General features: G+C 38.1%; 1 protein-coding gene across 1 annotated transcript in view; it reads left to right on the top strand.

Moving 5' to 3' along the window:
* Nucleotides 1–27180, top strand: part of KIF13A (kinesin family member 13A) — a 107632-nt gene that overhangs the window by 47539 nt on the left and 32913 nt on the right. The window contains exons 4-15 of the mRNA XM_018077650.3: nt 7322–7414; nt 7925–8105; nt 9108–9195; nt 10422–10556; nt 11069–11181; nt 16736–16847; nt 17234–17446; nt 19027–19137; nt 20279–20413; nt 21334–21464; nt 23188–23274; nt 23380–23546. Coding sequence (XP_017933139.3) covers nt 7322–7414; nt 7925–8105; nt 9108–9195; nt 10422–10556; nt 11069–11181; nt 16736–16847; nt 17234–17446; nt 19027–19137; nt 20279–20413; nt 21334–21464; nt 23188–23274; nt 23380–23546 — 1566 coding nt within the window. The remainder of the gene's footprint in view (nt 1–7321; nt 7415–7924; nt 8106–9107; nt 9196–10421; nt 10557–11068; nt 11182–16735; nt 16848–17233; nt 17447–19026; nt 19138–20278; nt 20414–21333; nt 21465–23187; nt 23275–23379; nt 23547–27180) is intronic.

Here is a 27180-nt window from a genome sequence, read left to right on the forward strand (position 1 = left end):
AATGCTGCAATATCAAAGCTGTGGTTCATGGAAAGGAAAAAAACCCAGCATTCAGCTTAGGTATTCATTTTATGAAGTTTTGTGGCCCATAAGATCTTGAAGGTTGATAGGGTTAATTACCTCAAAGTTTGACATCAGAGGTCTCATAAATGAACTGTCATATATGTGTGTTAAAATATACCTGACTGCTGTAGCCTCTGATGTGAAATCCCAGATTGCACTTTATCATGGATTCCACTACATTTCTTAATTGCCTGAGCAAAGAAAAGCTTCTTCAGGGAAAAAAGTTCTGCATCAGTTCATATTTCAAGAGCTGTATTTGCACTGAACAGGTGAACTGTACAGTAGTTCAGGCTGCTGGAGCCATTGAAGCACACATCACATCACCTCCTTATGTGCCTACACACCTCTGTTTCTTTTTAAAGGAAGGAGGTGATGGTGTGTACCTAGATCTTGGCCCCATGTGCCTCTAGTGTTCACGTGGGAGCTGCACCTGTTGGGTAAGCCATAGTGTTGACCCACTTGCAGAGAAGACAGAGAGCAGAGAAACACCCCTAACTGGTTTCTCTCTCAGTTTAACCCATCTCCAGGTGGATTCAGTGGGGTTCTATGTCTGTTTATTTTTAATTTGAGTCAAAACAAGTTCTCTGCAGCCTGTTTCAGAAACTGTAATTGAGTATGTCTTATCTGAAGTTTTATTATCTTTATATAGAACAACCTCTTGTTGGGCTGGTCTCTGGAAAGCTGTGGCTCACATCTCTTCCATTTTTCTTACTGTCCAAAAAACTATGAAGTGGTTTTTTGCCTATTCCAGTTAATGTTCCTGTGTGGAAAAAAAGAAAACCAAACCAGGTTTTTTTTGTTGGGTTTGGGGTTTTTCATTGTTTTGTTGGGTTGTTTTTGTTTTCTTGGGGGGGAGGCTTTGGTATTGGTGGTTTTTTTCCCTTTTCAGAAATATGCTAAGAATGTGAGTTAAAAGACTTACATACAAAAAACAATACTTTCACTGATTTTTTTTTTGTCGTTGTTGTATGGTCTTGAAGCTAACTTGTGACTTCCAGCCCTCATGTTCTGGAACATAATGAATTTGACACAATATCAAAATAAAAGTAATTAAAAAAACACCACCAAAGTGTTTCAGACCTAAGTTACTGGGTTGTTGGCTTGTTCACCTGCTTGTGCACGAGCTGATGTTATCCTATACTTCAGTAACATTTCTTGGTTTAGAGCCAACAAACCAAATACTGACATGACAATATTTCAGTTTTTATATATTAGTAATATTAAGACTGCCAGAGTCTGTTTCACAGCTTGGCCTAAGTTACTGTGCATTTTTATAAACAAACAAAAAATTCTATGATAACTGGTTTTGGTTGGGGTTTCTGATGATTTCTTTGCTTTGTGGAACAAACCCCAGTTGTCCTTGCAAATATACATGTTGTCTATGTCCAGAGATTGTGCTAAAGACTATTACAGAATTAAAAACCTTAAAGAGTCCAAACAAACCATCTAACCACCTGAGGTTTTGAGCTAAACTGTAACTTCTTGCATGCTGTACTACAGAAGGGTAGCTAAGTGTATTAAACATTCCCTGCCCAAAGTAACTCTCTGTGGATGTGTTAAGTTTAATGTCATTGACAAGAGCAGGGATTAGTTGCACAATTAAAAAGAAACATGTATAAAACTTGAAAGCTAAGTCCAGAGTGCTTGAAAATGCAAGTTGCGTGAGCTTCAGGCTTAAGCAAAATTTTTAAAATAAAAAAGCTATGTGCAACAAATTTAATTATTTGAAAAACACTTTTACCTGTCTCACAGAAATACAGTGGAAGATGTGACAGTGAAAGGTTTAACAAGAGATTCTCAAGTACTAGGCTACCCTATCAGTCATTGCTCTCTGTGCAAAACCAAAGCATGTTCATCTTGCATTACATTGAAAACATACATTGTGGGGTATATCGTATTATATTAAAGATTGACACATGTGACATCAGAAAACACACAGAATGCACCACAGACAACATATGCCTGAGTCCTGTGTTGACTTATGTGGCTAACCCTTCCATGTTGTTATTTTGTTTTTAATGCCAACAAACCCAAAGTTTATCTGCTCCTGGAAATGCACATTTATTACAGGATCTATAAAACTATCACACATGTTTGGGCTGGTTTTATTTTTGACTTTGTTCATTTATCTGCAGTAGTACCAGCACTTATTAATATTGTTAATATTAATAATTAATATGTTACTCAAGAGTGAGATTCTCATATGGATAAACTTAATTACATGGGTAATTCGTAACAATTCTCAGGCTGTGGGGAAGCTAGGCTAACCCTGAGATGGGATTAACCATCTCTTTCTTTTACCCTAAACTTATTCTGTAAGATATCTTCAGCTTCTTTGGCTGAACATAAGGTTTATTTGGTTGTACTAATTTTTTTTCTGTACTCATGTTCAGGAAGTACAAGTTTAAAAGTACTTACCTTATCTTTCCAGCAATTGAAAACATGGGAATTGTTGCTGTTGGTAACAGAATTGCTTTTTTAGCAATTTTTTTTTTCCATTTAAGTGGAAACTAAACTAAAGTGATCCAACAATATATCTGATAGAAATAGTGCAGGCTACCTTCATATGATGAAAAGCATCCTGAGGGCACCTTTGCAGCTGTCCTTGCAGGACTATCTGATAAAGACAGCAAGGAGTCTGGAGCACAGAACAGGAGTAAGCTCTTTACAAGACCTTTGTGGAAGTGATACTCTGATTTCAGATACTGCAGGGGATGGAGGCTCTTTAACAACTTGATATCCTATGTTAGAGATTGCAGGATCATAGAATCATGAAATGGTTTGGATTGATGTGACATTAAAGACCATCTAGTTTCAACCCCTTTGCCTTCAACAGGGACACCTTCCACTAGACCAGGTTGCTCAGAGCCCCATCTAACCTGACCTGGAACACTTTGAGGGATGGGGCATCTACAGCTTCTCTGGGCCACCTGTGCCAGTGTCTCACCACCCTCACAATAAAGAATTCCTTCCTAATATCCCATCTAAGCTTTCAGTGAAAAGCCATTACCCCTTGACCTCTCACCATATGCACTTGTAAAAAGTCCCTCTCCAGCTTTTACGTGGGCCTCCTTCAGATACTGGAAGGCTATAAGGTCTCCCTGGATCCTTCTCTTTTCCAAGCTGAATTACCCCAGTTTCCAGCCTGTATTTGTACTTGGGATTGCCTTGACCCAGGTGCAGGATCTTGCACTTGGCTTAGTTGAAATCCATGAGGTGTACAGAGGCCCACCTGTCAAGCCTGTAGAGGTTCCTCTGGATGTCACCCCTTCCCTCCAGGGTGTCTAACACACCACATGGCTCAATGTCATCAGCAAATTTGCTGAGGGTGCTCTCAGTCCCACTGTCCATGTTACCAACAAAGATCTTAAACAGCACCAACCCCAATACCAGCTGGCACAGCCCCCTTTGAATTTCAGAACTCTCTCTCTGAATTGCTCTTAAGCCTGAAAACTAAGTGTTTATAACCTGTGTTAAGTGGGGGTTTTATTGGGAGGGTGTTTTTGTTTGATATTGTTGTTTCTTTGTTGTTGTTGTGGGGTTTTTTTTTGTTTGTTTGTTTGTTTGTTTTAATCCAACCAGGTAGCAGGTAGAGGGAGGATTACTCTGAATACTGATGATGTGTGTTTCTGAACAGTTTAGGGCTCTCATTCCAAGCAAGGAATGGTTACAAACCTCTGGGTTTGTGCTGATCATCATGTGCTAGCTTCTGCACCATTTTTCTGATGGTTTAATTCTGAAAGACATAATTGGGTGTTTGGTGAGAATATGGACCTCTTATTGGAAAGGGGTGAAAAAGAAGTCAATGAAATAGGTTTTGAGGAGGGAGAGGAATTTGATTAAAGGACAGAATGAATTTGCCTTGATCTGGAAGAGGTATGAACTTTGTGTATAGGCTGTAGTAGAAGTGTTTTGAGTGTAAACAAAATAGCTTATTACCATTTGTTCTTGACTTGAATGGGTCAGGAGTCAGTTCATGTATAAAGGACACACCTGCTTGCCTTGAGAAGCTCACAGAGACAAATAACTGCTTGGCATTTTGTTCAAGAGGAGGATATTGAGAAATTCTCAGCAATGAGAACAAAGAATTCATTTTACAAGCCTGGACAACAGTAAGAGCCTATTGAAGTCTGTGATGAAGTGGATTTTTAAAAAGAAGAAAAGAAACCCTTCAGTTTGGGAAGGATTCAAGAGATGGCATAAATAACCACTTTAGCACTTAGGCAGGCCCGTTCCAAGGACCCCACACTGTATCAACTTGCCCGTGGATTTTTCATAAACTTCCTAACCTGCATCATGTTAGACCTGACATCTCAGCTCTGTTTCTGCAGGCTATGTTGTCCTGAAAGGCCAAACACCCGGCTTTGAGCTAAGCTTTAATTGAATAAGAAATATGTATGCTTTCAGCACTTTCAGCTGCTGTATTTAAAAGGAAGCAAACCTGGCAATTGGCTTAAAGAACTGTAAGGTTCTACCCTCATGAGAGATTGTGAGTTGTGGAATTTGAGCATGGGCTCCCTGACAGCCTTGGGTGTGCTTTCCCCAGCCTGACTGACTCCATGTCTGCCAGTCACCTAAACCTTGCCAGTGTTCTGAGCAGATGATGGGAGAGAGGATGGATATTTGTGGCCTTTAGTTCCCTCTGTAAGAGGTTATATGGTTTTTGCCAGCTGGAAGATCGGGAATCCCCATCTTGAACACAATAAGGGTTGGTGTGAGGAAATTCTTCTGTTAACTAATTTTTTTCTATATTTCTCTGTTTTGCTGTAAATTAAGTCAGAATCAAGTTAAATCCCCTGCTAACCTTTTTAAACACTAGGCATATGTGGAAAAAATGTCCTGTAAATAAGGAAAAGTATGCATTGCAGGCAGTATAGGTTTGTTTAACAAAACAAAATTGCAGCAATGTAGATGATGGATCTGCATTATTTCTTTTGACAGTAAGTGCACATGGACATAATTCTGTATATTACAGAATTTGTAATCTGTTGGCAAACCCACTAATAAAATTCAGGGGGGAAACAGTGAGGTTTTGTACTGAAAAATACCAAATCTCATGGATGATAAACTGTTGCCCTCAACAGTACACTGCATTAACAAATTAATAAAATATCCATAATTGAACTTTAGCATTTTCTATTCTTTTCTGTGAGTGCACTTAAAACCAATCTTATTTTATTCCATGATAATTCAACTGGATACTATAAACAACAGTCTTTAATGACCCATTTGTCTATGTTGGTATTGCTGAGTTCTTAAAGTATGTAATAAAAATATAATTTTAAAATTATATATCAGTGTCTAATTGACTTTCAGTTTGTGTTGACAGTTTGAAAATTAAATTTGTTCTGAAAAATAAATCCAGCTTTGCCTATGAGATTCAAACTGTGTTCCTTCCCCGCTAAGGAGTTCAGTAGCTTATGCTTATTATAAGCATATACAGTTTTATAACATTTTGGTATCTACTTTTTTCCTTATGAATCATGGAGGAGGTTACTGGTTTATCGCTTGTTTTTTCCCTCTTCTGACAAATGGTTTTATTCTTCACTAACAATCATTGTGTACTCTTTTTTTTTTCTCATAATAATTATACTCAACTTCAATCTTTGCTTGATTTTGTGTTCTTGCTCAACAAGTTAGTATGTGGCCTCTTTGATGCTTGGTAACTACAAAATGGGCCCTCAGGAGCAGGTTAGAAAGCAAATTTTCTGTATTGTACATTCTTAATAAAATCTTTTGTTGATATGTTTTCTTCATTCATCAGTAGTTTAACATTCTTTATAGCTATTTCCAGGTTGTTGAACAGTGCTCTCTTAACATAGGTATTATCAAATGACCAAGTGATTCCTACTTGAATGAAAAGTGACTGAATGTGCATGGGGAAGGAAATGGAGTTATTCCAGAGTACAGCGGATTCTTCTCTGGTTTTAATTCCTGTATTCAGTAGGATTAACTGTGTTAATCCAAGACCAGTGACACTGGAATTTTAGAAATTCAACTGAAAAGATACACAAAGACCATTGTGTATGGTCTTTGAAATTAGGTATAGTTAAAGGAAAATAAAAGTAATGTACTTTCTTGTCCTATTTACATGCCTCTAAAATATTCTGCAGTCATTCCCGAGGTTGTTCTGCAGGAATTTTCTGGGCTACCAATTACTTGAGGATCATGAAGTATAGATATCCTCATGAAATGTATAACTGGATAGCTAGATTATTTTTTATGCCAGTATATTCCATTTTGAGAACTACAGAAGTCACTGTTGCATCCACTGTAAACCAGAATTTCTTGTAACTGACAAGTGCTGAAACTCCCATACCCAAATGAAAGATGCAGCTGATTTTAGCTGTTCAGAAAGTCACCAGCAGTGAATGCAAGTTTTAAACACAAACACCAGAAGGTGAACAAATACTGTTCTTAGCTCAGCTCTGCTTGTTTTGGGTGTACACACAGCTGGTGTAATTCTCTGATCAGAACTCAAAGCGGACAACCCATTGACCCTCTTTGTGGTGTACAAACTCTGGGTTTTCCTATTAAAAAAACCAAACAAAACCCAAAATCCAAACCAAACAACCCAAACCAACCACTGTCTGAAATCCTCCTGGCACAGGGAGACAATTTTCAGACTATGAAGTTCTGCAGCTGACGTTTCAAACTATGGATTTGGCGAAATATATCCTCAAACAGCTCTGTTGAAGTCTGACAGCCTCCTAATGTGCATTTCCTCACTGAATGTCATTGGAATGCTTTTATCTTGGTTCCACTATCACCTTGCCACGGGGCAAATTGCAGCAGTTTATGGTGAAATTTGAGGCCAGTTCCCAAAAGAACAACTTCTAATATTCCTAGCAAGATATCTGTTGTGCCTCTAATGTCCCAGTTCACTAATTGCAGTGCTGTTACAGTATTCTCTTGGGCATAGTTTGTGATTAAATAATGCATATTACTTGCAAAAACTACACTTAAAAATAAAAAATTTAGAGATCTATGTTATTTTCTAAGCTTTCAACTTATGTAACACCTTTCGAAGAACTGCTCCCTTCACAAGATAATCAACAATATATTTAAACATGGGAAGCTGTTACACTGTGTTCAGGCAACAGTTTTGAATTTGTCACTCAGTTGTGCGTGAAATCACTTGTTCATTCATCAGTGCTCTCAATAGAAAAAAGTAATGTGCAAACCTTTTTTTATTCATGTTTTCAGTGAATTTTATATGTTATTCAATTTAAAATATACAAACCCAATTATTTTCTAGGTCAAGAAGTGGTGTTCAAGTGCCTTGGAGAAGGAATTCTTGAAAAGGCCTTTCAGGGATATAATGCTTGTATTTTTGCCTATGGACAGACAGGTGAGTGCCCTGTGCTAAAGGGAGGAACACTTCATGCATATGGGAAGTGAGAAGAACAAAACATAAATATTAAGATAGATAACACTTCAAAATTGTGTTTTGAAATATCATAGTATTACATATCAAGCGTTTGGCACAGCCATTGACAATGTAAAGTTCTTAAAAGCAGCTCTGTCAATGTGATCCTAGTTGCTACCTGTTGGGGTCACTTTCAAAGCCTGAAAGCAGTAGTTCCTACTGAAGGCTCATTCAGTCTTTTGTGTTCGAGTGTGTTCCAAGGGGTCCCCAGTAATGTTCCTGCTGAAAGAAACCTTTAAGATAATTTCTCTTTTTGTTTGCCTGTGCCTTGTAGTCCAAAGAGAAAGCTATCTGTCTGGAATAGCATGTCATGTTGTTCTGATATGTGCTTCTGGAAGAATAAAAAGAGGATTAAAACATGTGCTTCTTGAACAAATGAGTAATTCAGAAATTACACTCAAAGCATTTTCTTCTCCTTTTTTTTTCCTTTAGGTTCAGGAAAATCCTTTTCAATGATGGGCAATGCAGAGCAGCTGGGTCTGATCCCACGGCTCTGTTGTGCTTTATTTCAGAGAATCTCTGTGGAAGAAAATGAATCTCATACTTTTAAAGTAGAAGTGTCCTATATGGAAATCTACAATGAAAAAGTCAGAGATCTGCTTGACCCAAAAGGGTGAGTAGCTTCACTCTCCCCCACAACCTTCCTTATTTTTGTCTAAAACTATAAAAATAGAAATCAGTTTTGCAAGTCCTTGAGAAGGTTTTTTGAGACTGTATGTTTATATGACTTCTCTAGAGAGGATTAGATACTAAACACCAGAAAGAATATTCATGTAAAACTTTTATATACTGTTGTGGATCAGTTTAAACATTAGGCTATCATCCTAATAATACAAACAAATACTGTATGAGGTGGTTTACCACCAGCAAAACTGCATACAAGCAAATTCTGGAGTATTTCTGCCACATGATCCAAACAGTATTTGGGTAATAATTTTCATCAATTATAAGGAATTTGAAGCTTATTTGCTTGGTTTTCATGGTTTAGATGCTGAACTCTTTGAACGTAGAAGGGTGACACTTCAGAATATACTCAGGCATTCTTTCTTCTGTTTTGTCTACACAGAAATACTGGTTAGGCTCTCTGACTTGGAGATTTCTATATAAGAAGTAGTTTGATAGGATTTTTTTCAGCTGAGCATTAATATATGTGGTATATATTTGGATTCTTGAACATAATTGCAGAAGGTGAAGAGGTATGCAAGTTAGTTAAAAAGGTAGATTTGAGACTTACTTGATATGTGTCAATAAAGTGTAGAAAATGCAAGATGAATTGAAGCTTTAGCAAATTGCTGAGGGGAGGATTTTTAGTTTCATTTCTTTTCTCCTCATTCTTTTTGTCAAATAAGGCATTTCAGGTTTTGTTACAGTCACAAATACCGGGGTGGGAGGATGCATTAAAAATAATTCACGTATATAGAGTAAAACCGGTTAGGTTGGTTTGAGTCTTTATTGTTACTTTGAGTTACAAATTCTGGAATACTTTCTTCCTCTTGTTACAATAAAAAGGACATAAATTGGCTTCTGCTATATAAAAGATACCTATTTCATATGAAAATTTTTGGATATCCATGGTAATTAGTAGATTGTACATGAAGTCTACTTTATTCCATAGGAGTCGGCAGTCCCTCAAGGTTCGAGAGCACAAAGTGTTGGGACCGTATGTCGATGGCCTGTCTCAGCTGGCTGTTACAAACTTTGAGGTAAATCTAAACCCGTGACAAGTTTATAAATAACACCTATGTACACAAGGAAGAAGAATCTTATAAGAGACGTCTATCCAGATATTTTGGTTCTTGAGTGATTATGGTCTCTGACAATTGCAAAGGTCTGTAATGCTTTGGGAGTATTTATTTCATGTAGAAGCACTGGTTTTGCCTTTATGTAAGTTAAAAGTATAATAGTGGTATCTTATTCTTTTGCAGTTTTCAATGCACGTGGTTTATGCCACAAATACAATGTTTGCTTGACATGGAAAATATGAGGCTTCTAAAATAAGGATATTAGTCTTCCAGCATGAATTTCTTTGATTTTGTTATTGAATACTACCTTCTATTTTATATAGGTGTGTATATAGGTAATTCATAACTTAAATCACAACAACATCTGAGTCCACTTGATTTACCAAAACATACTGAAATAAATCAGTACTGTAGAAGCCAATGAACTACTACAGCTCCAATGGAAATAAGCAGAGCAGTGCAGTTTGGAAATGTTTTTAAAAAAATGTTCATTCTTTGTGTAGTATTATGTGGGAACCATTTTGCTTTTTTATGGGGGTTTTTATTTTTCTGAAGCATCTGTGTATATTATAGAGATATAAAAACTGCTTTTGCAGCTTTTATGGCAAATTGCTTACTTTGAAAGCACACTTTCTTTGTTCAAATTCTAGTAAGTATTGTTCATACTTAGTTTTTGGCTGATGAGTTCTGAAACTGTTTTGGAAGACTCAGCAAGCACATATAGCAGTCTTGGCATAGTCATCTTTGTTTTACACATGTGAGAAGGTACAGGATCAAGCAAGTTAACTTGAACAAATTAAGTGAAGATAGTATTAATTCAGTAAAGAGATGTCCTGTGTTCACTGTAAGTAGATCTGTGTTGGCTTGATTAGTGCCATTAAACAATATGATTTGTGATGTGGATGTTACCAATGTATTTCAGCAGCAGATAAGGAGAAGGTGAATTGACTGTAGTTGCTGGGCTTTTAAGTGCACCATTTAAAACAGAGATATGATTTAATGTTGTTCTGTGGACTTACATACTCTCTGTACCACCTCAAATACATCTTAAAGAATTTTCTCATTGCTTCTACCTTCCCTTCTTCCTCTCTCACATGTACACACCCTTCCATCTAGATGGGAATTTTGTTCAGCAAGCACAATACTTGCTTTTATCCTAACATCACTTTTTACTCTTTTTGCTCTAGGATATTGAGTCACTGATGTCAGAGGGAAACAAATCACGAACAGTTGCTGCAACCAACATGAATGAAGAAAGCAGCCGCTCTCATGCTGTATTCAATATTATAGTGACTCAGACACTTTATGACCTGCAGTCTGGTGTATGTATTTCTGTTGACTAATTTATGAAGTTATGGTGGATTCTTCTTTTTTCTGTCTTTTACATATACATTATCTGTTCAGCTGTGCTTTGACCTTGTGCTTGATGCCATGGAGCCCAGTAATCAGGACAGAGAGAGCCCTGGAAGAATGAGGAAGCACATCAGATAAAACAAACATTTGGATCACTTTTTAAGATTATATTGCCACCATGAAACCTTTCTAGGTCTTAACTGTTGCTGGAGTTGGTATGTTTTAGTGTCCTATTCTGCCAGTAAAGTTACTGATGTTACCACCCAGCTGATTCTGGTTCCTTAGTGCCTTAGGCCTTTACTATAAAATATGGGTGACTTTTAAAGAGCTATAAAAACTCGTGACAATTCCTTCTCCTTGCATATCTTGAACTTGATACTTTAATCCACATTATTATAAAGAGCAGTGTTTCATGGTGCCAGTGTTAGTGCTTTTTGCCAGTGTTTCTTAGCTGTTGTTCTCCCATGTCCCATTTGTGCAGAATTCTGGAGAGAAGGTCAGCAAGGTCAGCCTGGTGGATTTGGCTGGGAGTGAGAGAGTGTCCAAAACAGGAGCTGCAGGAGAACGCCTGAAGGAAGGCAGCAACATAAACAAGTAAGACATGGGTATACACAGAATGCAAATCCTAGTCTTGAAGAAATCACTGTTGTTTCCTTGGCCTCCTCTCTTGATGTGCTAGTCACAAGTCAGCTCAAATGAGCTTCATCAGGAGCAGTTCAATATGGCTCTTTCAGCTGCTCTGTGCTGAGCACCACGTGTTTCCTGACATTGGCATAGGGATCCTGATTCATACTTGACTCAGACGAGGGCTATATGAATTTTATCTGGAAAAAGTGACAGCAGTGCTCTTTAATTAAGCATATACCTTTTGTGACTCATTTATACACCCTGTCCCCAGACTCATGTGTTTGTCTCATCATCTGCTCAAGGAAGAATGCAAAGTTGCAGTGTTGAATGGCTTTGTTCCAGCATGAATTAAAATATGTAAGGGTGTAATGTACAGTTTAAGAAAATCGGATCAGAATGAAACTGTGTTGGTTTAGGATTGCCTTGGGCATTTTTGCTCAAGCAATGACAAGTTTCAAAGAATTTTTTTAACCGTAATTACTGTGTTATTGTCCAAAAGCAAGAATTTAGCACACTATTACCGCTGTCTTAAATATAATAATCTTCTGGGAAAGAAAGAGTCTAACTGTTCCATTAAAAGCTACTGCTTTTTCAATTTAATTTTAAAATGTTACAAAATATTTTGGTATTTAAGTTAACAACGACGGCACAAAGTGTGTATGAACAGCATTCATACTTACTATGATTTAAATTTACCTCTTGTTGAGTTTGAACATGTTTGCTCTTTCTAGCTTAATTTGTAATCGGCTTTGCATTTAATGCATCATAGTGGTTGCCACAACCGGCGTAGTCTCAATGAAACAAAATTATGTGGCTCTTATTTGCCTAATGGCAGATATTGTAACCTTACCCCGCAGGTTACTAGTTAAATCCAGATTGGTTTTACTAGAAATTCTATTTGTATTTTGCATAAACAAAGATGAAATTAAGTGTTTCTTTCTAAGTCTTGTGAAAGAGTTCAAATGGCAACCCTCCCAACAGCTATTAACAAATCGCAAGTGTAGCTATAGATACAGAAAGATTTTCAGCGGGTTTTTTCCTATTAGGATGTTTATTCAGTGTTAAACTTGTATGGTATCAATGCAGCTGGGAAGGCTTGTTTTGCCCATGCTGAACCCCTTTGACAATACAGGACTTCAAATAAAAGCACCAAACCTTTATAGAAAAGAAAAGATTTTAGGAAAAAAAACTGGACTACTCTACATTTTTTATTCAATTAAATTCTTATATGCTACAAGAATATAATAGCTTATATGCTATTACTTAGTCCATTTATTAAACATTCTCTATGAAATACCTTTTGGAACTGACAGGCAAAAGAGGATTCCTAGTGCTGTGCTTGGTGTCTTTTGTTAGATTTTTGCTGTTCAGGCTTTAATGAATGACTTTTTAAGCCTCAGAATTGATGGACATGTTTTACCAGACTAGTTCTTCAGAGGACATTGTGTGCGATCTTCTTTGGGGTGTGATGCACCTTACTTATTAGGGAAAGATAATCATCTTTTCTGGAGTGATACTATATACTTTAACCATAAACCATATACCTTACTACGTCAACCTCTTTTCTTATTATTTTTCTTTTATAAAAAAACCCAGTAACGTATTGGTAGCATGTGTTATGTTTAATGAGATCAAAAATGGAGCTGCTGGCAAGTAAATTTGCTGTTTGTGCTGTGTTTTGTCGCCTTGAAGAACGTGGAAATAATGTACTTGTTTATTTACAAAGCAGGGAAAATTTACACTCAGCTCTGTGTACCAAAATTGCATAGTGCAATATTTTACCAATCTCTACAAGTGTCTGTGCTGTTTGTTTCTGATGAAAACTGGCTAGAGCTGTGGTAGATGTCACCTTGGTCCCGCAGCTTCTCCTGTTAAGAACACACTTTCCTATCTTGGGGACAGTGTGTTGCAGAGCAGGGGTGATGGATTGCTCTCCCACTTACTGGCAACAAAGAGGGTGAAGGGCCTTGGGGGGAAGCTGTATGAGGAGTGGCTGAGAGCACTTGGTTTGTTCAGCCTGATGAAGAGGAGACTGAGGGGAGACCTCATTGCAGTTACAACTTCCTTTTGAGGGGCAGAGGAGGGGCAGACACTGATCTCTTCTCTGTGGTGACCAGTGACAGGACCTGAGGGAATGGCCTGAAGCTGTGTCAGGGGAGATTTAGGCTGGATATTAAAAAAAGGTTCTTCACCCATGGGGGGTGGTTGGGCACTGGAACAGTCTCCCCAGGGAAGTGGTCACGGCACCAAGCCTAACAGAATTCAAGAAGTGTTAGGATGATACTTTCAGGCACATGGTGTGACTCTTGGGCATGGTCTTGTGCAGGGTCAAGGGTTGAATTCAATGATCCTTGTGGGTCCTTTCCAACTCAGCATATTCTGTGAAACAACAGAGAGATGTGTCATTTTGTGTCAACATCTTCATAAAGTTGTAACAGAGATGACTTCTGTTTTTTTCTCAGAGATGACACAGAGTTGTCTTAGTAAAGGAGGTTTTTGGGAGACTTGCCATACCTCATAGAAAAGCTGGATGTGCATGTTCCTCTTCAGGATGTGTTGGTTCCCATACCCAGCTTAGAAAACGAGGTGCTTAACAACTCTTTGTGGTGTAGTCAAAGAATTTCTAGAACACAGTAGTAGGAGGAAGCAGAATAAACAAGCTGTCAATTAGTGGCTACAAAAAGATACTTTCTCTGAGCTGTCTGCAGATTTAACTCTGATTAGTAAAATAATAGCTGTTGCCATTTCGAAAGAAAGACTTTAAATTGTAGGCAGGGGCAAGGAATGGGCTGGGACAGGTCTGGCTCCAAGCTGCTTTGAGGGAGGTTTTTTTGTATTCAGAGTTAACAAATAGAGAAGTGGATTCTGCTCATTGAAGAATTTGGTTGTAAATTGTACCGAAGTAGCTTTAACGGGTGTCATTTAGGGACAGAGATGTTCCCCTGCAGTGAGGAGGCACCAATTCCCTTTGAATGCTGCTGACTCAGGCCTGTGGTGGGAGTGTGCAAGCTTCCCACTGCCTGCTAGCAAGGGCAGTCTGGTCATGCCTGAGGAATAGGGACAAGGAGAACAGTGTGTAGAAATGGCACTTTCCTGTAATCTTGCACCATACAAGTCCACTCTGCTGCTTCTGAACTGTCTCAGTCTGCTGTGCACTGTGGGCTTAGGCCTTCTGGTTGATTCATTGTATATAAGTAGTCCGAGATAGCATCAAAGTAATGACAGATCTCTGATGCATCATTTAGCATGAAGCAAAGCAGCCTATGAGCCCTGTAATTATTTCGTTGGGCAGCCATTTCTTTTTGCTGCTTTCCTTAAAGTCTTTAAACAGCTTTGTATTTTGAAATCTCAAGCAGAGTGCATAAATGATTCCAGTTCGGCTTTTATTGCAGATGTTAACAGTTAGTCTTAACATAAAATCACGATTTATAAGGAGGAGTAATATTTTAATGTTTTTTAATCCCATGGTGATAAACTGTAGCTTATAATTTCCTGTTCATTAAAATGCAGTGCCCGTAACTCAAAGTGGTATTGCAACCTTGCTGTGAAATAGTTTTCAGTCATAGGTCCTTTTGAAATCCCTGTTCTTCCTATTTCTCTTCTGACTTCTGACAGTCCGTTTCTTCCCCCACTCTCAGGGTTTGGCTTTGGTTTTCACATTTACCTTATGTAAAGAGGGAAAGAGAAATCAGAGGAAAATAGTCCTGAGTGGTTTATTAATTTATACCCCTTGGAGGTAGACTCCATTGGGAGTATGCTGGTTGTGCTGGTGGAGGTTGCTATAGAGCCTCATAGAGCATCCTACTGTTTGCTCTCACATGTTTAGCAAGCTGTCATCTCTGTCTGTGGAGAGAAGAGACTGGAGACAAGAACTAATTCTCCTTTTCCTGTCTTTCCCCCACAAATTTTCAGAGGTTACTAGACTTTTCTTTAGGTCACAAAACTAAAACTAATTGTCTTTTTCTTTTCTGTGAATTTCTCAGAGGTGAGTTGGAAAGTTATCCTATAGACAAATTTACTGAATAGAGTGCTCTCTTGAGAGATCAGATTACCTAGCCTCCCCTTAAATTTCTTTTTCTTTTAATTTTCCTCTCAGGTCTATGCTATCTTTATATGCAATTAGGGACATCTTCAGTGACACATGTAATGGTTTTTGTTACCTTAGCCTTGGATATGTTCCTTGGAATATTCTTCTGCAACATTTTTGTCATTTTATAAGTGTTATTTCTGAACCACTGGCAGTTTCAAGCAGCACTATGGCTCTGTTATAAAAATTATGCAAATGCTGCCTATTAACTAAAATAGTACTACCTTTTTGAAAAGAAAAAGCAAGTGGATGTAGTGGAACAATACAATTAAAGATTTATTTGACTATCTAATTGCGATGCAGATGAAGTTTTCTTTGGTAGTTATAGAGAGTAGCCAGATATTTGAGCATGAGTATGACAGACCAGTATACTCTTGGGCTTCAGCAATGTCTGTTTTAAAACCCTTTGGGTGTCTGTTTAATGTTCTCAGGCTTCTCAACCAGCTCATTATCTTAAACATACTCACCTCAAGAGCCCTGATGTCACTTAAAATTTACACAGGATTGTATAAGAATTGGATAATATAATGCACATCTGCTTTGCACAGGTTACTAATATAGTTACCCTTGTTGGTATAAGTTGTATATGTACCAAAATGAACAAGTTAGCTATTTTTTTCACAGTTCTAAAGTGTTATTTGGGATGTAGCTTTCTGCTAAGCAATTTGGGGCTTTTCTCTTTCACACTTGTGCAGCACTTTTGTATCTGGGAGATTGTTTGGTCTATTTCCCACACAAGAAGCCAGTGAGGCTCTACCTCAATTATAAGCCGACCCATCTGTCAAGGGACCTCCTAATCAGTCTTTTCTGATGAGCAGCCTTCTATTGTTGTGTGATGGCTGGCTGGTCACTGGTTCACTAGGGCAGACTAGTTATCCCTGGCCATAGCTGGATTTGTTTTGAGGATGCCTCCTTTTGGCTAGAGAATTGTTTAGTTTTAGTCTCCATTTGAGTCAGTGTTCTTAAAACATTGTTCCCAGAGACAGAAGTTCTTGTGCTTCCAGCACCTACTTGTAAGAGTGTCATGAGACAGTGTCCAAAACAGAAAGATTTTTATCCTCTGAGAACAGGTAGGTGTCTAAGCAAAGGCAGTGGTTCTCCATGTACTGTAGCAGTCTGTTTTACACTTTTCAAACTATTTAAATATTTCAACGTAGTCTCAGTCTTTCTGGAACATGGTCTTGGTACCAAATGAGATGAACCACCATAGATACCATTTTTTTCTTCCAAATATGTAACTTTAAAGAAATACATTGCCTTGTTTGGAGCAGGGCAACAAGCTGGCTGATCTCCTGTAGTCATTTCCAACTTAAATTATTCAATGATATTTTATAATTGGATGTGAAGTTCTGCAGAGCAATCCCTTTTTCTGTGTTTTAGTAAATCTACGTTCGGAATATGTGTTAAACCTGTTCTGCTGTTTTGCATTTATAGATCACTTTCAACACTGGGCTTGGTTATATCATCACTTGCTGACCAAGCAGCAGGGAAGGGGAAAAACAAGTTTGTGCCTTACAGAGACTCTGTACTCACTTGGCTTCTCAAGGTAATTTATATTTTCCGTTCACCATGTTCACAAGATGTCAGCTTACTAGTTTGTAGGATCGTTGTAGTATACCCCTGTGTACACAGACTTCTCGTCCTTTGAGTGAAGGAACTCTCACAGCTCTAAGTTATTCAACGTAATATGGACAGCTAAGTGTATCTTATGTTAATTCTGTGTAAAATCCTATTTGCCTATTTTCGACTGTAATGGAATCAAAGGTGGTAGAGGTGGGTGGGAATGTTTTCGGAACATACTAATTAATTTATACTCAGAGTACTTTTCGGTGCCTAAATAGTAAGCTTTAAGTATTTTAAGTCTCTTTGTAAAGACATTGTATAGTATCGGAACCATTTTTAACCCTCAAACTTTCTGTGGTTGCACTACAGGACAACTTGGGAGGAAACAGCCAAACTGCCATGATAGCCACTATTAGTCCAGCAGCAGACAACTATGAAGAAACACTCTCAACTCTGAGATATGCAGACAGAGCCAAAAGGATAGTTAATCATGCTGTGGTGAATGAAGATCCAAATGCTAGGGTCATCAGAGAATTACGTGAAGAAGTTGAAAAACTGAAAGAACAACTCTCACAAGCTGAGGTAACATTATTCACAGTACAACATAAACTGAGTTTCCCAAGGAAATGTCAAATTCTGTTTGGAAGACTAGTTTTCTTATGAAATGAGAGAAAGTCTTGCAGCCATTCTTTTTTCTTTTATTTATTTTTTTTTTAAATAATTAACCTTGTTTCCTCAATCCAGCATAATGTGTGCTTACTTTTAATAACTTTTAAATGAGGACAACATTGTACTCATGGTGACCCTTGTCAGACTAGACAGTTCTTGAAGAACTTCAGGTCAAACAATAATTGATGCAGCACAGAGAAGGGCTAGTGTACAACTTCATTGTGTAGACTTATTATGAGATTTTTTTTTTTTTCATTGGTAGACTATATATGATGCCAAATGGAAAAGCGTGAAAAGGCATAAATCTGGTATTGAGCCACAAAACATATGGGACATGTCTCTCTGACATTTGTGAAAATCTACTAAAAATTGTCATAAGTGCAATACCGAAAAACATCAACAGTTTACTTCACCGCCTTAATATTTAACACTGTGTGATTGATGCTTATCTTAGATTTATACTTCCAATTGAAGAGTAAAGTATTCAGGTAGGATAGTTTACTTGGTGATATCTGGACAAATTAGACACTTAACAGGTAGGAAAATATTTTTGATCTGTTCAGGCAGGACTCAAAATACTAGTGGAAAAAGAACAGGACTGTGTTTGAGGGTAAATTTGTGTGGTGTTTAAGCTTCATGTTCTTTTAAGGAACAGTGTTCCTCATATGAACAGTTCCTTACAGACTGAAATGGGAAAATCTGCTATAAGAAAAAGGAGCCATTCACTTTATTAATAAATAAAAAACTGTTCTATTTTCTTATTTTACATCAGAAAATATTATTGTAGCGTGTTGTTAATTATGTTGGCAGGCTGCAGCTGAACACAATCAGTAGGAAGGTGTCCAAAGTCTTACTAATTATTTTTTTAAGTGTTTTCTCATCTATCTTCAGGTAAAAACAGTTATATAGAGTTATAGGCCAGCCTGTTGAATTGTTACTTGGCACTGGATGTATTCAAGCCCTTTGCTTCTGTTTCCTGTTGTGAAATGAGAAGCCTGTGTTAGCTCCAGAGCATGCCTTCCTTCGAAGGTAATCAACAGGGTCAGTCTGAAAGCTTTAATGCAACTCTAGGAGCACTTACAAAACCAAGATAGAATGGAAGGCTAAATGTCAGGAGGAATTTGTATTTTAAACTACTGTTGGAAGAAAGACTTTGCAGTTGAACTTCAGACAGCTAGGACTTAAGAGTTTTTAAATACTCGCATATTTTTATACAGACACTGAAGTATGAGTGACCAGGCACAGAGATTTTTTTCATTCCATTAGCCTCTGGAGCTGTGTTGATCTATAGCTATTTCAAATCTGGACCCATTACAGTTGTTTCTGCCCTCTTCCTTTGCAATGACCTATTTCCACATCTTATACTATGAAAAACCTGGGAATATAGTAGAAATCTCTACTTATTGCATTTGATGTTATGTTGATGTCTTCGGTTTTTTTGTGCAAGCATTGGGAAGAATAGCTGAGGGTTTTAGCTAATTTCTATCTTTTAGGCCATGAAGGCACCAGAACTGAAGGAAAAATTGGAAGAATCTGAAAAACTAATAAAAGAGCTAACAGTCACCTGGGAAGAAAAACTAAGGAAAACAGAAGAAATTGCACAGGTATTTCAGAAATTTTGAAGAGGAAAGCCAGATAATCATACAGTGCAAGTCAGCTGAATTTCATGAGTTGACTGTTTATTAGCTGTTTTCCCCACCAGCTATATAAAGTTCTTCTGAATTTTTGTCTTTTCCCCTTGTTTCAAGGGGGCAGATTGGTTTGTTTGTTTGTTGGAGTTTTTTTAAGTCTAAATTTCATTAGAATAAATCTAACTGTGTCATGATATCATTGATAAGAGCTAATATTTGATTTTAGAGTAAAGCATCAAAATATGTTTAAACAGCTCATTTATTTATTAAGACCACAATGGGATCTTGGACGTGTTTCCCTTCAAGTAACTAAGAAAGTGAAGGATTACAAATGGATCAGAACTGTGGGTCGTATTTGTTGCTTTTGCTTGTAGTGATTTTTTAACTGGAGAACGAAAATGTGTACATGTAGTTACTAATGTTTGTTTATTGTTATTATTGTACTTAAAATAAGACTTCTGGATTCCAGTGTACTTTTCCATAATTTCCACCATCTTTAGCTTGTAGAATAAGCATTTTTGGTTTTCTTTTCTAGTCCTAATGTTCCAGAAGAATGTTTTGGTGCAAACGCTGTTAAAAAAGTTTTTAAAAATGAAAAAGGATAAGGGGAAAAACTAAACCCGACCAGTCAAACAAACTGTAGCAAAAGAAAAGGCAGATGTGGCATGATGAGGTAGATGCTTTAGCTGAATTAATAATAAAACTGCTAAACAGTCTAAACTGTGGCATACTATTTTCTAAATTATTTATGACTATGATTATCTTTGAACAAATTGGAACTGAGACTCGTTTTTTACTAACACGGAGACTCATGGCCACACTGTGTTATTTACAAGTAGCTCTAATAACAGAGCTGCTTGGGTAAGGCTAATAAATTTAATAGGACTGCTTAGATAAATAAGTTCCACTTTGGGGAAGCAGGTGATTGAGAAGTAGATATAACTTTTTGTGGTTAGGGTGTAAAAATAAATTCTGTTGACCCTGTGGTCCTTAAACAATGTCTGGTAGCGATACACAGAATGCATTCTCAGCATGTACATCTTCAGCTTCAGTTGCTCTGTACTTGCCTCTACATACTGCAGCAGGCAAGATTAACCTATTTTTGTGTTTGCAGGAGAGGCAAAGGCAGCTAGAGAGCATGGGAATTTCCCTTGAGTCTTCAGGTATCAAGGTTGGGGATGACAAGTGTTATCTGGTAAACCTGAATGCGGACCCTGCGCTCAATGAGCTTTTGGTTTACTATTTAAAGGTAAGGATGTGAAAAGAAAAGGTAAGGATGCTTACACAGAATGAAAGGACACTTGTTTTGAAATTCTGGCTCAATTTGTTACTTAGAGTGTATGTAGATTTTTTTAAGAGTAGTTGCAGCAAAATAGGATAGGCCTCCTCCTACTGTTTAGGCTTTTGTTCTCCCTTTGCAGTTCAGCTTTGCTGTTTTCCTAGTTGATTTCCTGATTGCCAACAGTGGTAGAAGTTCTCAGTGTGTGCCAGTGTTGAGATCAATTCTAGTTTTTCCAGACAGAATGTGCATAGAATTGCCTTCTAGGCTGAACTTGAAGCATGAGCCTCAGGTTAGATGCTTCGTTTTTTTAGGGAGTTGAGGATTGCTTTAAATATTTGATGAATTTATCATAAGGAGGTGATGTTTAGTAGTAATCAGTACTCAGGAAGAGTAATGAGGTCTTCAATGACAGAAAGCTTATGAGAAAGGGGTCTAAAAAAGCACTGTTAAAAATTTACAGAAATCTATTTTCCTGGTATTACTAGCTCTCAAACTATTTTGTTTAGCATAGTCTCATGTCAGAGTGAAGTAGTATGAAATACAAACCAAATAAGTTTGTAAGGGAAATGTGAGCTTCCTATCAATAATATATGAAAGACATATTTTCATAGCTTCTTTTCTGCTTTAGTGACTGAGGTAGTATTTCAGTTTGTATGTCAACTGCTTTATTTTGCTTTATCTAAAACTGTATGAGGTGCAGAGCAGAACAACCGTTTGTGTGTGACTGTTACAGTCTTCAGATCTGCTGTGGCACCTCTTCTGCTCTGCAGAAGTGCTTAGCAAAGGAAAGCACGCAGACTGTGCAGTCTCAGTGCTTTAGCTAATATTTTCTTAGTTATATCAACAGTGGTATTTTGCTTGTCTCTTAGTAACAATTTGTTTTCTAGGATCACACAAGAGTTGGTGCAGATACCTCTCAGGATATACAGCTCTTTGGTATAGGAATCCAACCAGAACACTGTGAGATTGATATTGCTTTAGATGGAGAAGTTACACTCACACCAAAAGAAAATGCAAGGTAAGGAAGATCAGCAGCACTTTCCATTGGCATGTTTGCTGTTCTTTGCCAGAAGATAACTTTCACGCATTTTTATTTTACATAGGCAGAAGTATCTTACGTTCTGATCAATGAGTAGCTTCAATATAGTTGACTTAAACAGATACTTAGAAGTGAAATTCAGCGATTAAAACTAAGATATCCCCACACATGTACACACCCCCCCACCCACTCTGCAGCATAACAGGCTATCAGTGGTTTGGCTCAGAGTAAGTCATCACCAGAAAGTTTTTGGTAGGAGTGAGGGGCCACTGTTTGTCTGTATCACTGGGATACTGCTGGCTATCCCAGCCTGTGTGATGGGATAGCAAGCTGTCTTGATGGGGGACAGCTGTGCCTTGTAAGTAGTTCCTGTTGTAAAGTTCAGTATTTTGTGAGAAAGAGGTGTTTCAGAGATCTGAATTCTTTTCTAACTCCTTAATTACTGTTGTGTCTAGTTAATATGCAGTGTCAATTCACAATTCACCTTTTGTTTCTACATCTATATTTTAACTGTTTTTCATTCCAGGGGCTCTGTGGCTTCTTGAGTGGAATTGTAAATGTCTTTGTCACTTCAGCTCCAATGGCATGTGATAAGCAGTACCTTTGTCCTAGTTAATAGTCATGCTGCTTGTCTGAAATGTGAATATCTAAATAATGTACAGATTAGTATCAGAATGAGAAACTAAAGTTTGAGAGACACCTTAAAAATCCAATCTCTACCATTCTGCCTTTAGTCAAATGCATTTTTTTTCTGCAGCCTACAGTACAAAATTTTGACAGATGGGATTCAGACCTGTGGTGATAAGAGTTACTGTACTGGAAATCAGTCATTTTGACTGGCAAGAACATAGGCACATGTTTGTGGAAAATACATATTTTCTTTTAGTCACGCCTGATCTTCCATGATTAAGTAATTGTTCTTAACATACTAGTGTCAACAGAAATTTAGTTACCAGAATTTCATTGAAAAGAAGTTAAATAAAAATCTGGTTTAAAATTAAATGCTTGCATGTTTGTGTTGATTTACATGAGAGAGACAGCTGAAATGAGAACACTGCATCTGAAAAGGCTTTTTTCATTTTACAGAAGATTTTTTTCCTTTCAAATAAAATGCTCTGCTTTGTGAGTCATGTATGCAAAAGTTCAATTTTTCCCATTTTGTGATTGAAACTTAAATACAAAGAAACCTACAAAGAAATACAGCAGTATACCAGATGTTCACAAAAATAGGCCATTGTTAATAATAGAGACTCCATTTGTTGAAAGAATAAAACTTGGATCTAAGAATCTTTTCTTATGCTTGAATGCCAAATATGTTAACAGCATGTTTTACAACTTTGTGTTAACTAAGTTGTATCTTGGAGAGCTTTGTCAGTAGGATTTGCATGCATTCAAGTTTACAGATTGTTTATAAGAAACAGGCAGTGACCCACTTTGAGAAATGGGCATTTAAAGAAAACTTGGCAAACAAAAGCAAACTTGTCTGTATGTTTACTGAAGAGTTGTACCAGCCAGAGGAGAGGGGAAAGGTGCTAATTCTGACAATAGAAGTCAGAGCAGTAACTTTCCCAGTGACCCTTTAATGAGAACTTGGCAGATTTGTGCATCATATGATACAAGTGACTGTTGGCAGATGAGAGAAACAGTAGCTCTTCAATCTTTTATTTTAAGATTTCACTGAAATTGTATTTTCTTCTTTCAGATCCTGTGTAAATGGTGCACTGGTATGTTCTGTCACTCAGTTATGGCATGGAGACAGAATATTATGGGGAAACAACCACTTTTTTAGGTAATAGTTGATATTTATATTCCAGGCACTTTGCATTCAGCCAATTTTTTTCCTTTTCTGCTCTACATAATCTTGTTTATAAACTGAATTTCCATTTTTACACAGAATCAATTTACCAAAGAGGAAACGTCGAGATTGGCTGAAAGACCTTGAGAAAGAAACTTCATTGGGAGAGCATGATCTAGATGCAGCTAGTGAAGCTTCTTCAGAACCAGACTACAACTATGAGTTTGCACAAATGGAAGTTATTATGAAGACACTGAATAGTAATGGTAAGGCCAGATAAAAATGTTCCTTTGTTTTCCTAACAAATTCAGCACAGAACTCAATATCTGGGTAAAGCAAGCAGTACACTTGTTCCAGGGGCCTTTGGAACATTTTCAGGGTAAGATATTTTGCAGAAACCATGTTAGGTGTGTGCATATATATATAAATTAAACATATATAAATATATATATGTGAAAGAATGTTTGCACCTAGGTATAAATACATACACAAATTAGCAGTTGGTTTGAACCCTTACACACAACTCTATCTGTACCTCTGCTCTCCTTTATAGTGCAGTTGTGTTGTAACCCTGCGTCTGTCTGTAATGGGTTGACTCTGGCTGGATGCCAGATACCCACTAAAACCACTTTCTCACTCCCCTCTGCAACTGGACAGAGAAGAGGAAAAAAACAGTAAAGGATTCATGAGTTGAGATAAGAGCTGGGGGAGGTCACTTACTGATCACCATCACAGGCAAAACAGACTTGAAGTGGGGATATTAATTGAATTTATTACAAACAGGATCTGAGCAAAAGAGTGAGAAGTAAGATAATCTTAAAAACACCTTCCTTCCAGACTCTACCTCCTCCTCCCCAGCATTGCAGGGGGACAGGGAATGGGGGTTACAGTCAGTTGTTGTTTTTGCCAGTGCTCAGAGAGAGGAGTCCTTCCCCTGATCCCATGGGGTCCCTCCCACGGGAGACAGTCCTTGATGGACTCTCCGGTGTGAGTCCATCCCAAAGGCAAGAGTTCTTCCCAAACTGCTGTCCCGTGGGTCACTCCTCCATGGGGTACAGTCCTTCATGAATGAGCTGTACCGGCGTGGGTCCCCCACAGGGGCCAGAAGTCCTTCCTAGGAAAAACCTGCTCCAGCGTGGGCTTCCCTCTCCACGGGCTGCAGGTCTCTGGCAGGACTCTGCTCCGTCTTGGGCCTCCCACGGGGTCACAGCCTCCTTCATGCATCCACCTGCTCCAGCATGGGCTCCTCCATGGGCTGCAGGTGGGTCTCTGCACCCCAGTGGTCCCCCATGGGCTGCAGGGGCACAGCTGCTCCACCATGGTCTGCACCACGGGCTGCAGGGGCCTCTGCTCCGGCACCTGGAACACCTCCTGCCCCTCCTTCTGCACTGACCTTGGTGTCTACGTTGTTATTCCCATGTTCTCACTCTGCTCTTCCCTGGCCGGAATTTTTTATCTGCGCCACAACCTTCTGTTCTTAACTATGTGATCGCAGAGGTGTTACTGTCACTCCTTATTGGCTCGGCCTTGGCCATCGGCAGGAAGTCCGTCCTGGAGCCGGCTGGCATTGGCTCCACCGGACAGGGGAAGCTTCTAGCAGCTTCTAACAGAAGCCACCCCTGCAGCCCACCCCCTACTACCAAAACCCAACCACAGAAACCCACTACACTGTCAAATCTTCATCCAAGTCTTTCTAAGCTCTTGGTTCTGAAAGTTACTGCAGACAAGGTTGTGCTAGATATGGGTCAGTTAGTTTCATGCTTCCTTTTGAATCAAATATTGCTGACACCATTTTAACCTTAGTAGAAAAACACTGAAATGATAACAAACCAATAGTCAAATGTTAGCTAGCATGGTTTTCAATGCTTGATCACTCTCAGTATTTCATTTCATCTTTGTTAAAACAAATTGTGATGCTTTTTTGGGACAAGACAATAAAATATAGTATAAATAAAATAATGGTATGGTGTACATATAAAACAATATGGTTTTTTTCATGATTTTCAGAAGGCAGGTCATAGTTCATCTGAAGAAATGCTGAAAACTTTGGTAAACTACTGAATGCTTTGTACAGTCAAAATACACAAAATTTGAGAGGCACTTGGTCACTGACCAAAAAGACACAGTAGATGGTGATTCATTGCTTTCTGTTCTCCTTCATATCTTCACAGTATTTCCATTGCTTGCTGTGGTTTACTTTTTTCTTGATGTCCTCTTATTCTTTAGGTTTGTCTGTTTTGCTGTTGAGTACAGCATGTTGGTTTCGTATGCTCAATGTTGTAGCAATTTTTTGCAGAGTTTTTACAGTTTTATTTTTAATGGGAGTGTGTGAGTGAGTTGCAGGGTCAGGTCACTTAAATTGATGTGAAATTGCTGTTTGATAACAGAAATATTCTCATTATGGTTCACTTGTACCAGGAGACGAATTTCAGATGAATCTGCCATCCTGGTGGTCATCAGTGTTGTCATCCCTCGTGAAGATTCTCTTGCCTGTGTTAAGGCTTCAAACCATCCCATATCTGTGCCAAAACTGGGACAAAGGTTTTGAACTCAATTGGCTCGTGCATGAGGCTGCTGGAGAAGTCTGAAAGCATTAATTTATGCTTGATCTGCTTGCCACTAACCAGGGATTTGACTGAACTGTAGCAGTCTACAATGAGTCAGTGTTCTTTGAACAGGGGGTCACGTTTTTTGGTTTTCATGTGCTGTTATCTAGCTGATTGAAACAATTCTTCACAATATTCCAAGTGTCTTTATATCTTAGTTCAGTAGGCTTTTCTGACTGTGGTCCAGGCCAGTTTTTGTCTTGGTTGGTTGCCTTCTGCATCTTGGCCAATAACAGTACAGACTTTGCTGTTCCCTTTAACCTCTTTCCTCCCTAATGCACAGCAAATACATGTTGCACAGTTTCAGAGGTGTCATATCCCAGTTATTCTGCTTCTTCTACTCACTCCTACATAGATGTTGCTTAACTAAATTGGAGTAGTAAGTGATAATAAAACCCTGACAAAACAAGTGACTGAGGATCACAGCCTTTTGATTTGAAGGTATATGGTGCTGCTAGGTTCTGGTTCTCTCAGTGGTATAACTAAAACACCTTTTTTTCTGACAGGCTTCCAGTTTGTTGTGTAAGAAGTAAAGCAGCTTTGTTACAGTTCCCTTTATTTATTCTTCCTTAAAATGAAAAATAAATGTGGGTAAGGAAGAACAAATAGCTAAATGACTGAAGACAGTTAATTCTATTACCCATATTCTCTGGAGAAACCCTAAGGGGGGAATAAAAAGGTATTTTAAAAATTTGATTAGGTAATTATTTTATAGGCATGTATAGATATAGCCCAAAGCAAGAGGGTTTAGTTTCCTTTGTTCTGTTGGTTTTTTTTTCCTCCCCTTGGTTTGTTTGAGAATTGTAATCCTCTTTAAATAAATAGCCTGGCTTCTCCAGGGTGCAAACACATTTGTTTTTATGGCACGTAACTAGTACAACAGTGTCACAGACTCCATCCAACTCCAAAGAACCTCTGAGGAAAATGTGTAACTTTGAAAACTGCTGTAAAGAAAACACCCAGATTCTTTCCTTCCTTCAGCATGTTGACTTTCTTTGTGGGATTCTGTCAGATCAGCTTTGTACTGCTAATTTGTGATGCTGGTCAAACACAGAATGCATCAAAGAAGTTTACTTTATTCTTGTATACTGTGCAGTGGTTAAGTAAACAATGTGATTAGGTTAGGCCCCTTCTCATTTAAGCAAACAAAACTGTTACAGCTCAGGGAGGAGATTTTGATGAAACTTAGCAAAGCAACCTATGTCATAACCCTCTTCTAGCTTGCTTAGAAAAATACACTTACATGAAATCTCAAGGAATTTATTCAGCACCGTTGTTACTGGACTAACAGATT

The sequence above is a fragment of the Manacus vitellinus genome, unplaced genomic scaffold (assembly GCF_001715985.3).
Source record: "Manacus vitellinus isolate BGI_N305 unplaced genomic scaffold, ASM171598v3 scaffold_39_pilon, whole genome shotgun sequence".
NCBI classification, from domain to species: Eukaryota; Metazoa; Chordata; class Aves; order Passeriformes; family Pipridae; genus Manacus; species Manacus vitellinus.